Raw genomic sequence first — 16,134 nt, 5'->3', positions numbered from 1 at the left:
GACAGAATCTCAGAAATTCATACCACACCAGACAGATGTGTTTTATTAAAAAAGAAAAAAAAACCATTTAATCAGAAAGTCTAATTAAATTCAATATTAACTCAAACTCTTAAAAACTTTATGGAAAAGTCAACAGGGTACATACATCACAGAAAAACAGGCAGTTGCTAACAGTTCTTTGGTGGAAAAGTAAGTTGCATACTTACCCAAGCTGCCCAAATGATTATCAAGCTAAGTTTGTTTTTCAAAAATAGGTTTTAAGATACACCAAAGAAACTATACAATACAAAAATTTAACAATGAAGTTAAAGTATATAGCAAAAGCCAAATATGACAACACACATGAATAAGGTATAAAAGAAGCCTTTCAATCCTAGAAAACTAAAATGGGGAGAACTTACTGAAGGGTAACATACATAAAATGAGTACTAATAGCAAGGAATAATCCTAACATTTTCCCAGTGACTAAGCCTCAAAAAGACAGTTTAGGAAAACGATTAACATGTGGTTTTTCTTTTTTCCTAGCCAATTCAGTTCTACTTAGATAAATCTGGTTACCAATCAATACACATATAAATTAGAGTAATTTTTTTTCTGCTCAATTACTACTATTTTTTCTTTTTCACCTTTTCCCTAATTTTCTCTAGCAACACTTTTCCTTTGGTTTGGTCAGTTGAACTCAAAAGGTTTGGTACCTAAAATGAGTATTCAACTGTTATTAGAATAGCACTTGGGAAATGCAATCCTAGAAAAGGCAAATGTGTAACCGAGTTTGACAAAGTGAAGCATCCATTCTCCATATGGTAATGTCTCCCACGTTAATCACTAGGTTAATGGCTGCTCCTGGCTAGATCACAGGACCCTGCATGACACTGGAATGCTCCCTGGTGAGGTACTGCAGAGGTATGTGCAGAAACACCCACCCATTTAAGCTTTCAATAAATACAAGGCATCATTTTAAACCATTTCAGTAGAATAAATTAAAAATATTGCATTTCTATTGGCCTGCTTTGCTTCTTCAGCTGGCCTGGAGTGCTGTTTGTGACATAGAAGACACAATAGTTAATTAGTGGCTACTCCAAGCTCTTTAGACTTCAGCACTTCTCGCTCTTCAAGCCTCAGCACCTTTTTTGCAGCAATAATGGTATTCTTCATTAGCATTGCCACTGTCATGGGGCCAACACCTCCAGGAACTGGAGTGATATACCCGGCTTTTTGTCTGACTCCTACATAGAAACAAGACAGGCAGGCTGCTTTAGTTATGGCAAAGGACATGTGTGTACTTTAATATATTATGAAACAAGCATGCAAAAAAAAAGTGACATACATATGCATAAAACTCAAAAATCACATCTACATCATTCAAGGTTTTGTGAACACACTAGTAAAAAAACATGCACACACAGAATTGTTAAAGGAATATTTATACATCTAAGTAACCTATAAAGAAATCTATTAAAGAAACATCTAGTAGGTTAACTGTGTGGGAGTTGTAAGTATAATAATAATAAGCATTACCTCAATAGCTGCCTACAGCATTTTATTAATTTAAATATAATTTGTCCAAAGCAGAAAGCACAGTAATTTTTTAAAAGTGAGAAGTAAAAAAAAAAAAAATTAACCTAATGTTAAAAAGAAAATCCTTACATACCTATGTATGGGTTTGACTGCTTTAATAAAAACAGAAAGCTAGGGTCCCTCTCTGTTGCCCAGGCTGGAGTACAGTGGCATGATCTTAGCTCACTGCAGCTTCTGCCTCCTGGGCTTAAACAGTTCTCTTGCCTCAGCCCTCCTGAGTAGCTGGTACTATAGGCACATGTCACCTTGCTTGGCTAATTTTTGTATTTTTTGTAGAGATGGGGTTTCACCATGTTGGTCAGGCTGGTCTCGAACTCCTGACCTGGGTGACAGAATGAGACTGTTTTAAAAAAAAGAAGAAAGTGAAAGAGAGACAGAAAGAAGAAAAAATAAAGGAAAGAAAGGAAAGGAAAGGAAAGGAAGGAAGAGACAGAGAGAGAGGGAAAGAGAGAGAAAGAAAGAGAAAAAAAGGAAGAGGAAAGAAAGAGAGAAAGAAGGGAGGGAGGGAGGAGGAAAGAGAAAGAAAGAGGAAGATGGATGGAGGGAGGGAGGGAAGGAAAGAAGGGAGGGAGGGAAAAGGCTATGGACTGGGTGCAGTGACTCACACCTATAATCCCAACACTTTGGAAGTCCCAGCTACTTAGGAGGCTGAGGCAGAAGAATCGCCTGAACCTGGGAGGCAGAGGCTGCAGTGAGCCAAGATGGTGCCACTGCACTCCAGCCTGGGCAACAGAGTGAGACTCCCGTCTCAAAAAAAAAAAGTAAATAATCTATCCTAAATGTCCATGAAAGGTAGTACTTATTGATTTCATTTTTAAAAATAAAATTTTACCATTTACCTTCAAAATCCACATCTCCAACCAACTTGGGTTTGGCAGTTACAGGATCATGAACTCTATTTATTCCCACATCAATGACTGCTGCTCCTTCCTTGATCATATCTGCTGTGATCAGATTTGGAATACCTGGAAATGGAGAAAGGAAAAATCAGCTTAGTACTGAGAACAGTCTACCTGTCAGATTGTTGTCTAATTTCAATTTCAAGAGACCTAGAAGAACTAATTAACATGTTTTATTAAAACCTGTTAAAAATATTAACTAAGGAACCATTTACTTTTATTATTTATTTATTTTGGTTCCTGACAGGAAACAAAAGGAACTGTTTAAACTTTATACAGTAAATATTAATATAAATATTTTGAAGCTTTAGGAATAACTTTCACCCATCCAGACTATAATGGAATGCCAGAAACCAGTATTCCAATCACAACTCTATCCTCATCTTTGTAGGCAGCTCAAAGAATCATCATGAGGGGAAGGATGAATAGTAGCTAGGCAGGCGAATTCTAAGATGAGGGGTACAACCACCTCTTCTGAGGTGAAGCCCTTCCCTCCATTCCCCTTGTGTTCTTACCTGCAGCAGATATTACAATATCTGCAAGAATTGTATGTTTCTTCAACTGCTCTTTGGGAGTATATCGATGAGATATTGTAACAGTGGCATCACCTAGAAAGAAAACAATAGATGTCTTGATTTCTGACACAAAGCTGGGACTGCATTAGGTCTCAACTAGTCAAGTCACTGTAGAAACTCAACAATGATGCGGTGGCTTACGCCTGTAATCCCAGCACTTTGGGAGGCCAAGGTGGGCAGATCATGAGGTCAGGAGTTCAAGGCCAACCTGGCCAACATAGTGAAACCCCATCTCTACTAAAAATACAAAAATTAGCTGGGCATGGTGGCGCATGGCTGTAATCACAGCTTTCTTGGGAGGCTGAGGCACAAGAATTGCTTGAACCTGGGAGGTGGAGGCTGCAGTGAGCCAAGATTGTGCCACTGCACTCCAGCCTGGGCAAGAGAGCAAGACTCCCTCTCCAAAAACAAAAACAAAAACAAAAACAAAAAAACTGACTTAATGGCATGTGTCATAGTTTCTGGACAGCTAATTGTCATTTACTTTTTTAAAATTAATACCTAATTTCATATAGCTTTAAACCATTGGTCCCAGCTCGACTGTTTTGAGTCATATAATTAAATTTATTCATCATATTTTTAAAGCCTTTCAAGAATTTTACCTTTTCTAAGCAAAATATCACTAAAATTACTCAAGGTTGTTTTAAGTATGTTGAAAGATTGTTGAAAGTATAGTTTTGCCATTATTTCTGATATAATCATGTAAGGTCATTATTACAATAATTATGTGATAACAGATTGACGAGGCTTTACCTTAGAACCAATTAAAAGAACCTGACAGAACACATTACAGTCATATCAATTCAATCCTTTGCAACGGCTTAAGATTTTTTCCACTAAATGACACAGTATCTTTGAATAAGAACTGCTCCTTAGCTCCAGCTATCAAAGCTATAGCTGAAATTTTCTAATTGCCTACAATCATGCTTATACTCAAAACTTAAGTTTATTTCTGAAGCTAGTTACATGGTAAATGAATAATAAAGAAACTCAAGTGACACTGGGTGCAGCTTCTCTACAAAGGTTACTCCCTGAATTATCTGTTAACAAAATTTCAACAAATACAAAGTATAACACAGTTAATACTTCCAAACATGCACAGGATGGCTTCTGAGAGTTCTTACATGGGGAAAAAAGGACAGTGTTCCCTGAAAACAATTTCCTTACCTCCAGGACGTTCATGCGCCCCATCTGTGTGCAGTAACATTGCAATGGGCATTCCAACATTTTTTGACCTTCCAGCCACAACCACATTCTTCCCTAAGGTTGGAATACCTATAAAAATATATGTATTTACATTAAAAGTAGTGCCAGTCCAAAGCAAAACAAAGTCAGATGGCCTAGAACATGAAGCCAATTTTGATAGAGAAGTCACTGAGCTTACTGCCTCATCCGTCAACTGGAGCTGTAACTTGCTACACATAAGGGCTAAAAGAAAACAGGAGAAAGCATACTATAGGCTACAAAATGTTACAGGAATGTGCACTGTCACCACTATTAAATCTTAAATTTCCTTCACTGAGGGCTGGGGTGGTGGCTCACACCTGTAATCCCAGCAGGAGGGAGGATTGCTTGAGGCCAGGGAGGCTAAGGTAGGAGAATTGCTTGAGGCCAGGAGTTTGAGACCAGCCTGGGCAGCATGGTGAAACCTTTGACTCTTAAAGAAAAAATTAAAAAGAAAAACAGAAAGTTTCCCTCACCAAGGCTTCCAGATTAAAAGCAAAAACTGTCATAGGCAACTGTTAAGGGCAGGCACGATGGATCATGCCTCTAATCCTAGTACTTTGGGAGGCGAGGGGGCGGATCACTTGAGGTTAGTTCGAGACCAGCTTGGCCAATGTGGTGAAACCTGTCTCTACTAGAAATAAAAAAATTAGCTGGGCATGGTGGCGTGTGCCTGTAGTCCCAGCTACTCAGGAGGCTGAGGCACAAGAATTGCTTGAACCCGGGAGGCGGAGGCTGCAGTGAGCCAAGATCGCGCCTCTGCACTCCAGCCTGGGTCACAGAGCAAGACCCTGTCTCAAAAAAAAAAAAAAAAACTGTTAAGAGAGGTAAACTCTGGGGAGTAAGAGTAGAGGATATGGGGTGGGGTTTCCACTCTTTGGGACTGTATTATGAGTTTTTACCATTTGCAGGTACTACTTTTATAATATTAACAGACATACAATTCTGGGATATACCTACCAGTTCGCTTAATTATTTCCCAAACACCCCATGGGGTAGCCGGTAACATGGAATACTGGTCCAAACACATTCGCCCTACATTAATTACATGAAAGCCATCAACATCCTTGTCTGGAGAAACAGCATTGCAGATCCTTCTCTCATCAATATGCTCTGAAAAAGAAATCGGCAGTTGCCTTAAATCACCACCGCACAGTCAGCACTGCCTGACTCCAGCTTATCTGCTTCGTCATTCTTCTACAGCTTGCCTCCGAGATGTACTTCATCTGCACGGAAGGAACTCGCATAAGCAAAGCCAAACACCAATAGCAAAGCCAGTATCATCTATCAGTTGCTTCCCTCCACTGTCCTTTGTATCAAGACCACAATACTAAATCAAGGGGTAATGGGTATTCTGAGTTGGTCTGTCCCATTCTAATAAAATATTCACTCTTTTGCATTTACTTTGCCTTTAAGCCAAATCCACATGAAGAGCCAGGTGTATAAAATAACAAGGCCTTTTTACTCCTCAGAAATCATTTTAGGTAAGGCATGGTAGTTCATGCCTGTAATTCCAGCACTTGGGAAGCACAGAGCCCAAGACCAGCCCAGGCAACACAGAAAGACTTCCATTTTTAGGAAAAATATAAAAAGTAGCTGGGCATGGTGGCACATACCTATAGTCCTAGCTATGTGGGAGGCTGAGGCAGGAGGATCCCTTGAACCCAGGAGCTTGAGCATGCAATAAGCTATGATTGTACCATTGCACTCCAGCCTGGGTGACAGAGTGAGACAAGGAAAGGAGAGGGAGAGGGAGGGGGAAAGGGAGGGAGAGGCAGAGAGGGAAGGAGAAGAGAGGGAGGGAGAGGGGGAGGAGGAGGAGCAGAAGCAGCAGCAATCTTTAAGTGGTGGAGTCCAAAACTCACCTGGAAGAGGCAGCTGAACAAGGAGGCCATCTATATTATCATCATTATTCAGTTTATTGATTAAATTCAACAATTCTTCCTCTGAAATTGAAGCTGGTTTCACAATTGTCTCACTGTTGATTCCTATTATAAGAAATTTTGAGGTTAAAAAAATTTTTGAGGCATTTAATGAGCACTGCTATGTTGCCTACCATACTTGGCTACCATACAGGTTTTGTATCATCACACCCATCCCTAGAAGCTGAAGTAGCTCAAGGAACCTAAAAAAGTAACTTCACAAATATATACACTAGAGAATACTAGCTTAACACATCCTGTATACCTCATTCTATGCAATCCTCATTAACCTTATTTTACAGATAGACTGAGGCTCAGAGAGATTTAAAAATAAGCCAGCTAGGCCAGGCGCGTGGCTCATGCCTGTAATCCCAGCACTTTGGGGGGCCAAGACCGGCGGATCACGAGGTCAGGAGACGGAGACCATCCTGGCTAACATGGTGAAAACCCATCTCTACTAAAAATACAAAACATTTGCCGGGCATGGTGGCGGGCGCCTGTAGTCCCAGCTACTCAGTAGGCTGAGGCAGGAGAATCGCTTGAACCTGGGAGGTGGGAGTTGCAGTGAGCTGAGATCACACCACTGCATTCCAGCCGGCTCAACAGAGCAAGACTCATGTCTAAATAAATAAATAAATAAGCGAGCTAATAATACAGCCAGTCTTTCTCGTTCCAAAATCCATGTTCTTTTTTTCTGCACCACACTACCTCCCAATGTCTTAAAATGCCATGGCTTGGCCAGGTGCAGTAGCTCACGCCTGTAATCCCAGCACTTTGGGAGGCCGAGGCGGGCGGATCACCTGAGGTCGGAGAGTTTGACACCAGCCTGACCAACATGGAGAAACCCCATCTCAACTGAAAATACAAAATTAGCCAGGAATGGTGATGCATGCCTGTAATCCCAGCTACTCGGGAGGCTGAGGCAGGAGGCAGAGGTTGTGGAGAGCCGAGATGGCGCCATTGTCCTCTGGCCTGGGCAACAAGAGCGAAACACCATCTCAAAAAAAAAAAAAAAAAAAAAGCCATGGCTTGCCATTTTCTAGAGGTTTCTAAAGGCTTTCAATTAAAAGAGCAGGAGGCCTCAATCCTCAATGGTAAAGAATAGAGGAAACCACGGGCTCACAGGCCAGTAACCCCTCCCAGCCATGCCAGTGGTTTCACAGCCCTTCAGAAGGAAAGGCCACGTGCTGCTCATGCTCAGACCACGGGCCCACAGATGGGCAGGAAGAGGCATATCTGAGTCTGCCCACCCACCTCTTGTCCACAGACACATAGTAATCTATGGTACCATGAGACCTAGAACACAAACCCCATCATCCAGACCCGAACTGCTTCTAAACCGCATGTTTGGCTTTAGAACCAATAGGTAAAGAACTTGAAAGCTCTTTCCCAGAAGTCAGAGTCATTTCCTTCAAATCTATGACTGTGTTCCTGACCTCATCACTGAGATTTCCTAATACTGTATTGTTCAATCATGCCCCCTAAGCCTCTAAGGCTTTAAACTGCAAACACTCGAACACCTCCGCTGGAGACCCATTATTGCTCAAGGAAAGCAAATGTAAAATGTATTCAGGGTCACCTACCAAATGGAAAGACTAAGAACAGAACATGCCTTATATTCTTTCCAGAAGCCACAGAGAATACCAACCAGTATCTCCTGTCCTAGTCTATAAACCCCGAAAGATACAGTCTGATTTCCTATAACAAAGTTTTGGGATACAGTTCAATCACATTAGCCTCCTCTGCTTGGGTTTCCTAATCAGAAAAAAGAAATCATAAATGACAATGGACTTTGCCTCATATAAACCTCAACTGAACAGCATTCGAGGTCTCAAAAGGACACATACCCACATCTGCAGCTGCCCTGGTTTTGTTGAGGACGTAGGAGTGACTTGCAGGATTCTCCCCAACCAGGATCACGCTCAGGTGTGGCCGCTTGTTGCCTGAGGCCACCCACTCTTCTACCTCCTGCCGCACTTCCTGCTTGATCTCCTGGGCCAGTTTCCTTCCAGAAATGACAACAGCTTCATTTCTGCAGAAGGCAACAGAGTCACAAAACAAAATAACTTGAATTTTTATAAAAACTAAAATTCTGCCAGGTGTAGTGGCTTATGCCCGTAATCCCAGCACTTCGGGAGGCCAGGGCGGGAAGATGGCTTGAGCCCAGGAGTTTGAGACCAGGCTGGGCAACATGGCAAAACCCCTGTCTCTGCTAAATAAATAAATATATCCAGCTACATATGGAGGGGGATAAAGTTGATAGAAATCATTATTATCATTAATTTGAAGCTCAGAGTTTAAGTGACTGACAGCTAGTGCTTGGTCAAGCTGAGTCTCACATCAGTTTGGGCTCTTAACTGCTACACCACCCTGCGCCCTGATCATTACTAAGTTTTTCACAGTTTTAATTTGCAATTGTGTGACCCCTCACCATGAGGTTAAATAGTTCTTCTTATCTGCTTATATGCCATTTGTAGTTCGTGTTTTGCCCCTGTTGTTAGCAGCCAGGCATTATTTCAAATCATTTCCCAGTCAATTGACTTCATTTTTATGGTGCTTTTAAATAGATAAATTATATTCTGTAGTTGAATAAACAAACAATATCAGGCCGGGCGTGGTGGCTCACGTTTGTAATCCCAGCACTTTGGGAGGCTGAGGAGGGCAGATCACCAGGTAAGGAGTTTGAGACCAGCCTGGCCAACACAGTGAAACCTCGTCTCTACTAAAAATACAAAAATTAATTGGATGTGGTGGTGGACGCCTGTAATCCCAGCTACTCAGGAGGCTGAGGCAGGAGAATCACTTGAACCCAGGAGGCAGAGGTTGCAGTGAGCTGAGATTATGCCACTGCACTCCAGCCTGGGTGACAGAGCTAGACTCTGTCTCAAAAACAAACGAACAAACAATATACTGGACAGGTCAAACATCAAAATGACTACCACTCCCCACAGTCCCTTCTGCGGAAGACTTTCCTGGTAAGAAGAGGGGCAGGGCAGGGGACTGGAGGAAGCTCCTTCTCACAGTTGGCAATGTGCTCTTCCCAGGGACCCCACCACATCATCCAAAGCTGACAGACCAGGACTGAGTATCTGACGCCAAGGGCAACCAACAATCTCTAGGCTGCCCAGTGGTCCAGTTGGTGCAAAAGCTTAGCTCAACAGAGCAGTGAGAGTTAGCTGAACCAGTAAGAGCTCGTCCCTGAGGCAGTTCAAACTAGAACCACAGAACAAAGACAGAAAGAAGAGACAGAATAGTCACACCAATGGGAGACAACAGGATAAGAAATCAGAAAACTGTTGCTGGGGTGGAGAGCAAGAAGAAAAATCAGGATCTAGAAGAACCTCCAGTTCCCAAAACCATGTTCAGCTGCGCGAAAGGCTGTCTCTTCCCAAAGCGAACTGCTATGCAGCTCTTCCTGGGTTCCATGAAGCCCAAATGTGGAACAGTCCCAGTTTTCCTATTTTCACACGTCCTTACAATAAAGTGCCCATTACTTAAAGATGAGCATCTGGCCCAGCGCGATGGCGCATGCCTGTAATCCCAGCACTTTAGGAGGCCGAGGCAGGTGGATTGCTTGAGGTCAGGAGTTCGAGACCAGCCTGGTCAACATGGCGAAACCCCCTCTCTGCTAAAAATGCAAAAATTAGCCGAGCATGGTGGCGCATGCCTATAATCCCAGCTACTCGGGAGGCTAAGGCAGGAGAATCACATGAACCCAGGAGGCAGAGGTTACAGTGAGCTGATATCACCCTACTGCACTCTAGCCTGGGCAACACAGCAAGACTCCATCTCAAAATAAAATAAAATAAAATAAAATAAAATAAAAATAAAATAAAATAAAACGAGCATCTCTTCCTTAAGTAAAATGATCCCATTTAAAAAAGCCTTTCCCGCCAGGCGCGGTGGCTCAAGCCTGTAATCCCAGCACTTTGGGAGGCCGAGACGGGCAGATCACGAGGTCAGGAGATCGAGACCATCCTGGCTAACATGGTGAAACCCCGTCTCTACTAAAAAATACAAAAAACTAGCCGGGCGAGGTGGCGGGCGCCTGTAGTCCCAGCTACCCAGAAGGCTGAGGCAGGAGAATGGTGTAAACCCAGGAGGCGGAGCTTGCAGTGAGCTGAGATCCAGCCACTGCACTCCAGCCTGGGCGACAGAGCCAGACTCCGTCTCAAAAAAAAAAAGAAGCCTTTCCCTTCAGATCTCTGTCCTTGGTGTCATGAAGACTGCTCTAACCTCAAGACCAATGAAGCAATCTCCTCTTATATTCTAAAACCTAACATCAAGGTACTGAATAACCTATAGGGTCAGATAAAATTAATTCTCAAGATAACTGCTAATTTATTTATTTAGAGACAAGAGTCTTGCTCTGTTGCCCAGGCTGGAGTGCAGTGGCATGATCTCAGCTCACTGCAGCCTCCCAGGTTTATGCAATTCTCCAGCTTCTGCCTCCTGAGTAGTTGAGAATACAGGCACCCACAACTGCACCCAGGCAGTAACTGCTAATTTAAATGGGATTTTAAAGCATTCATGATCTTTAGGCCTTCAATAAGTGCTTTTTATTGCATTATGATTAAATACCAACTTTAAACCAAATCTCAACATCTTAGATATAATGCAATAATCTTATATCTAAACTTAATCTTAATCTGTATTGCATCTTGTGAAGTATTCAGTTATTATAATCTGGCTGGGCACGGTGGCTCATGCCTGTAATCCCAGCATTTTGGGAGGCCAAGGTGGGCATATCACTTGAGGTCAGGAGTTCAAGACCAGCCTGGCCAACATGGCGAAACCCCACTTCTACTAAATATACAAAAATTTGCCAGGCATGGTGGCAGAAGCCTGTAATTGTAATCTCAGTTACTCGGGAGCTGAGGTAGGAGAGTATCTTGAACCCAGGAGGCATAGGTTGCAGTGAGCTGAGATCCCACCACTGCACTCCAGCCTGTGTGACAGAGCAAGACTCCATCTCAAAAAAAGAAAAAAGCTATCATAATCTTATAGCAAATCAAATACTTTTACCCAGATTTTACATAATGATACTAGCATGGCACAACATATAATAGCATTTAATTACACCCATGGTATATGAAAAAATTGAAAACATATTAATATTCACAATTCCATTTCAGAATTAGAGTCGAAGAGGACTTCATTAAAAGGGTTTTGCAGGCTGGGTGCAGTGGCTCACATCTGTAATGCCAACACTTTGGGAGGCCAAGGCGGGCAGATCACGAGGTCAGGAGATTGAGACCATCCTGGCTCACATGGTGAAACCCTCTCTACTAAACACACAAAAAATTAGCCAGGCATGGTGGCGCACACCTGTAGTCCCAGCTACTTGGGAGGCTGAGGCAGGAGAATCGATTGAACCTGGGAGACAGAGATTGCAGTGAGCCGAGATTGCCGTGAGCAGAGATCGTGCCACTGCACTCCAGGCTGGGCAACAGATAGAGACTCTGTCTCAAAAAAAAAAAGAAAAGAAAAAGACAGTGGGGGGTTTGCTGATACAAATATACCTGGCAACATTCCTGATTTATATTAGTACCTGGAATGCCCACCGTGGGCCAAAAATACATTCCTAATCCTGGAACACTACAGAGTGAAAGACTACTTTAAAAGGGCTTAGAACAGTCATTTATTTGAATGAAATAACAAACATATATAATGTGCCAGGCATATATGTTCAATAAAACTAATTTCTGACTCTTTTCTCTTAGTTTTCTATATATGTACATATACACACACATACACACATATCCTTAAAATATACTTACACATACTCATAAGGAGATATATATAAGTATGTATACTATATGTATATATAAATACTCAGTGAGAATGACTTAGCTTGCACCTCATAAAAATTTCTTTTGAAAGCAGTAAACTTAGAGAAAATGGTATGAGCACATTCAGATAATATCATATACTAAAGTTAAGGACACAGGGTTCTGGGAAAAGCCAGTGTTCCAAGTCCCCAACTTTGCTTCCAAAAGCAGGTTCTTGATGTTATGCCAATTTGCTTTAAAAAAAAAAAAAAAGAAAGAAAGAATGAAAAACAAAGAGTAACAAGAATCAAAAACAAAGTCACTTGCAATGAATATCTTTCATAGTATAACTGTCAGCCCTCCTCTGCTTCCCACAACTCTGCAAAATGTGAAATACAGCCTTGGGAGTGAGTCATTAACTAATTTAGCATCATCTCTTTTGCCAAGGGGCAGATTAACTGCTACCCCAAAATAAACAGGGAAATGGAAAGTCAGCTAAGTCCCACGGGGAATCCAGAATTGTAACTATATTAGCTAGCAGTTATCCCAGAATTAAATGCGTTCACAGATGTGTTTAGAAAAAATTCCCAGGGCTGGTCATGGTGGCACAAGACTTGTAATCCCAGCATTTTGGGAGGCCAAGTTCAAGCCTAGCATGGGCAACATGGCGAGACCCCATCTCTACTAAAAGTTAAAAAAAAAAAAATTAGCCAGGCATGGTGGTATGCTCCTGGGGTCCCAGTTACTCAGGAAGCTGAGATGGGAGGATCACTTGAGCCCAGGAGGTCAAGGCTGCAGTAAGCCATGATTGCACCACTGCACTCCAACCTGACCAAAAGAGAGATTCCCCTGCCAAAAAAAAAAAAAAATACATAAGAAAGAAAAATTCCCATTAAAATACATAATCAACAGAATAGGAAGAAGTCAAGAGGACTGTTCAAATAAAATCCAAAACAGTGTTTCACGCCTGTAATCCCAACATTTCAGGAGGCCAAGGCGGGTGGATCACTTGAGGTCAGGAGGTCGAGACCAGCCTGGCCATCATGGTGAAACCCCGTCTCTACTAAAAACACAAAAATTAGCAGGGCAGATAGTGTGCGCCTATAGTCCCAGCTGTTTGGGAGGCTGAGATAGGAGAATAGCTTGAACCCAGGAAGGAGGCAAGAGGTTCAGTGAGCCAAGATTGCACCATTGCACTCCAGCCTGGGCAACAAAGTGAGACTCCGTCTCAAAACATAAAATAAAATTCAAAACTAAAATCCAAGTGAGCAGCATCTTCACTTTCCTTTTAATTCAACAGCTTACAGTACTGTAATTTTCCATGAGAAATCAGTATCAGGGCATTTTACAATTCATCATCAAGTGATTTAGGGAAGAGTTGTTATCATTTATTAATGGGAAAAGTAATGAGTGAAGGAAGACACAAGGGAGAATGGAACAAACATCTATTAAACACTAGGTGTTTTGCTTAGACTTTAACATATATATATATTTTTTTTTTTTTTTCTTTTCTTTTTTTTTTTTTTGAGACGGAGTCTCGCTCTGTTGCCCAGGCTGGAGTGCAGTGGCCGGATCTCAGCTCATTGCAAGCTCCGCCTCCCGGGTTTACGCCATTCTCTCGCCTCAGCCTCCCGAGTAGCTGGGACTACAGGTGCCCGCCATCTCGCCCGGCTAATTTTTTGTATTTTTTTAGTAGAGACGGAGTTTCACAGTGTTAGCCAGGATGGTCTCGATCTCCTGACCTCGTGATCCGCCCGTCTCGGCCTCCCAAAGTGCTGGGATTACAGGAACTTTAACATATATTACTCTGTCACCTTGGGACTATTATAATAACACTGTTATACAGAAGATGAAACTGAGGATAGTACAAACAAGATTCAAAGGCAAATTCTGCCTCTAAAGTCCATTGACTTCATAACCCCACTGTCTCCTAGGCTACAATTTCTCCAACCATAGGTTTATGTTCCTGAAACTCTCATACCAACCAACAAAGAAAAAAAAAAAAGGAATGCAGACTCATATTGTCAAAAAGACACATTTTAAAAATAAGCAGTATTTAAAAATAAGCAGCAGTAAGAAGGCAGTATGTAGGAACTGTAAATAGCAAATGTGCAGTACAGATAATATGGATTGCCTTCAGAGATGTGGATGAAGCTTACTTGTTCTTTCTGAAAGGTAGCGAAAAGAGCATTTGTAATTGGAGAGTGTAGGCAAACTGGCCCAGTTCTTTAGTGAGTGAGAGCATCTTTATAAATCTCTTTTGGATCATGGAAGCCTAGGAAAGGTCTGGTCCACAGTCACATGAGGCCGGCACTCAGGAAGAGGGAGAGGGGGAGAGAACACACAGTAACGAAAGATGGGGGAGGTCAGAGTCAGACCAGGGAAAACCCTGAAAGTCCCCTCCCACGTCTTCCTTCAAGAACTCATTGCTCCAACAAGCAGCGCCTTTGAAATATTTCTAACAGCATTTCTGCACTGACTGGAAATTACACACGTGTTCCGCCTCTTGTCAGGAACATGAGCTCCATTAAAAACAGTTTTTATCTCTGAATTCGCAAAGCTTGGCATAGCGTCTGGCACACAGTGAACGTTAGATGAAAAAAAGAAGGGGCCGATGTCATAAGGTGCATGGCTCTAACAATGCCAACGCTCTAATGACCGACCAAATCACCTTCCCAAGGAAATCCAAAAATGCAAACAGAGCTTTTCCTTTCCTCCTCCCGGGTATATTTCTCCCAATTTGTTACTGTGGTAAAATTCACATAACCTAAATCTTACCAACTTTTTTTTTTTTTTTTTGAGACAAGGTCTCGCTTTGTCGCCCAGATTGGAGTGCAGTGGCGTAATCATGGCTCACTGCAGCCTCGAACTCCCGGGCTCAAGCGATTCTCGTGCCTCAGCCTCGGCGCGTGTCACCATGCCCGGCCCATCTTAACCATTTTTAAGTGCAGTTCTGTGGTATTAAATACGTTCGTATGTTGTGCAATCATCAGCACCATCCATGTCCAGAACTCTTCATCTTGTAAAACTGAAATTCTGCAAGTACCGCTGAAACGTGGGTACTTGTCACCCTCGATTCTCCCTTTCCCTAAGGCTCTGGGAGCCTCCTGGGTGTTTGCCACCTCTCTGTACGCAGCCCGGTACTGACCAGCTCGGGTGGGCTGCAGCCAAAGCCAGGGTGTCCAGAGTCCGTTCACGTTCCGGGCAGAGCGGCGGCAGCGAGGGCCACTCCCACCGCCGGAGGGAGGAGGGCGGCGCGGGGACCCAGAGCAAGTCGGCTCCGCGATTTCATCAGCTGCAGCAGCGCCCTCCGCCGCTAGGGTCACTGCAAGGGACAGCTCGCCGAGGGCTGCTCTTTTGGAACCCTTGCCTGCTCTCCCCCAGACGACTCTCAGCCAGGGGCGGCCGGCAGCTGCCTAAAGGCCCCGCGTAAACCGGCGCCTTCGCTCCGCACGCCACCCCCGTCACTCCCGCCTACTGTCCACGGGCCCCGGCGACGCCCCGAGTGGCGTAAGAGCAGCTCCCTCCGAAAGGCAGGCTTCGGGTCCCAGCCCTTCGCGCCGAGCAAGCCCCCCAGTCGAGGGCTGCGGCGGCACTCGGTGCCACGTCGCCTCGCCACACCCCTCGGCGGCCCCCACCGCTGGGGCGGAGATGTTAGCGAAGGACTTCCCTCGGTGTCCCTCGGGGGCCCAGCGTGCCCCTCGTCCTCCGTTCCCCTCAGCTTTCCGCGCTGACCGAGCTCCCTGACCCTCTTACCGAACTGCCGCGAGGTGGAAGGGGCGAGGGCGAAGGGAGCAGCTGTGCGCGGGCTGCAGTAGCCGGGCAGCCAACGCGGACATGAGGGAAGTTGCAGCCATAGCCCGCGCCGGTGACCTCGCCGGGAAGGAAGCGCGCGCGCGGGCCACGCGGTTATACTGCGGCCTCGTGGCAGGCCCCGCCTCCCTCCGCTACCCATTGGTCCCCGCCACACGCCACTGGCTGTCTATTGAGCCAGCTGGAGCCGAAGGGGCCAACCGATTTTCTTTATTAAACGTAAGCGAAGTCCGAAAGAGCCCTGTTTTTGATTGGAGCAAGAAGAGCTTGGAGCGAGGTCCTGTAAGGCTCTGAAGTCTCGGCAACATGCCGTGAATGGCTGAGGAAGTCAAGCTCCTGCCTGTCGCCGCTA

General features: G+C 44.0%; 1 protein-coding gene across 1 annotated transcript; it reads right to left on the bottom strand.

Moving 5' to 3' along the window:
* Window positions 1-9: 9 nt before the first annotated feature.
* On the bottom strand, window positions 10-15,901 carry MTHFD2 (methylenetetrahydrofolate dehydrogenase (NADP+ dependent) 2, methenyltetrahydrofolate cyclohydrolase). Its single transcript, XM_033175150.1, has 8 exons — window positions 15,726-15,901; window positions 8,046-8,230; window positions 6,142-6,264; window positions 5,237-5,389; window positions 4,220-4,327; window positions 2,993-3,085; window positions 2,418-2,543; window positions 10-1,226 (listed from the first exon to the last, which is right to left on the bottom strand). Exons 1-8 carry the CDS (start codon window positions 15,824-15,826, stop codon window positions 1,063-1,065), a joined length of 1,053 nt encoding a protein of 350 aa, XP_033031041.1. The 5' UTR covers window positions 15,827-15,901; the 3' UTR covers window positions 10-1,062.
* Window positions 15,902-16,134: the final 233 nt, after the last annotated feature.

Source organism: Trachypithecus francoisi, unplaced genomic scaffold, assembly GCF_009764315.1.
Source record: "Trachypithecus francoisi isolate TF-2019V2 unplaced genomic scaffold, Tfra_2.0 Lachesis_group17, whole genome shotgun sequence".
In the NCBI taxonomy this organism is placed as follows: Eukaryota; Metazoa; Chordata; class Mammalia; order Primates; family Cercopithecidae; genus Trachypithecus; species Trachypithecus francoisi.
The sequence above is the reverse complement of the archived record's forward strand: the minus strand, read 5'-3'. Positions and strand labels throughout refer to the sequence as shown.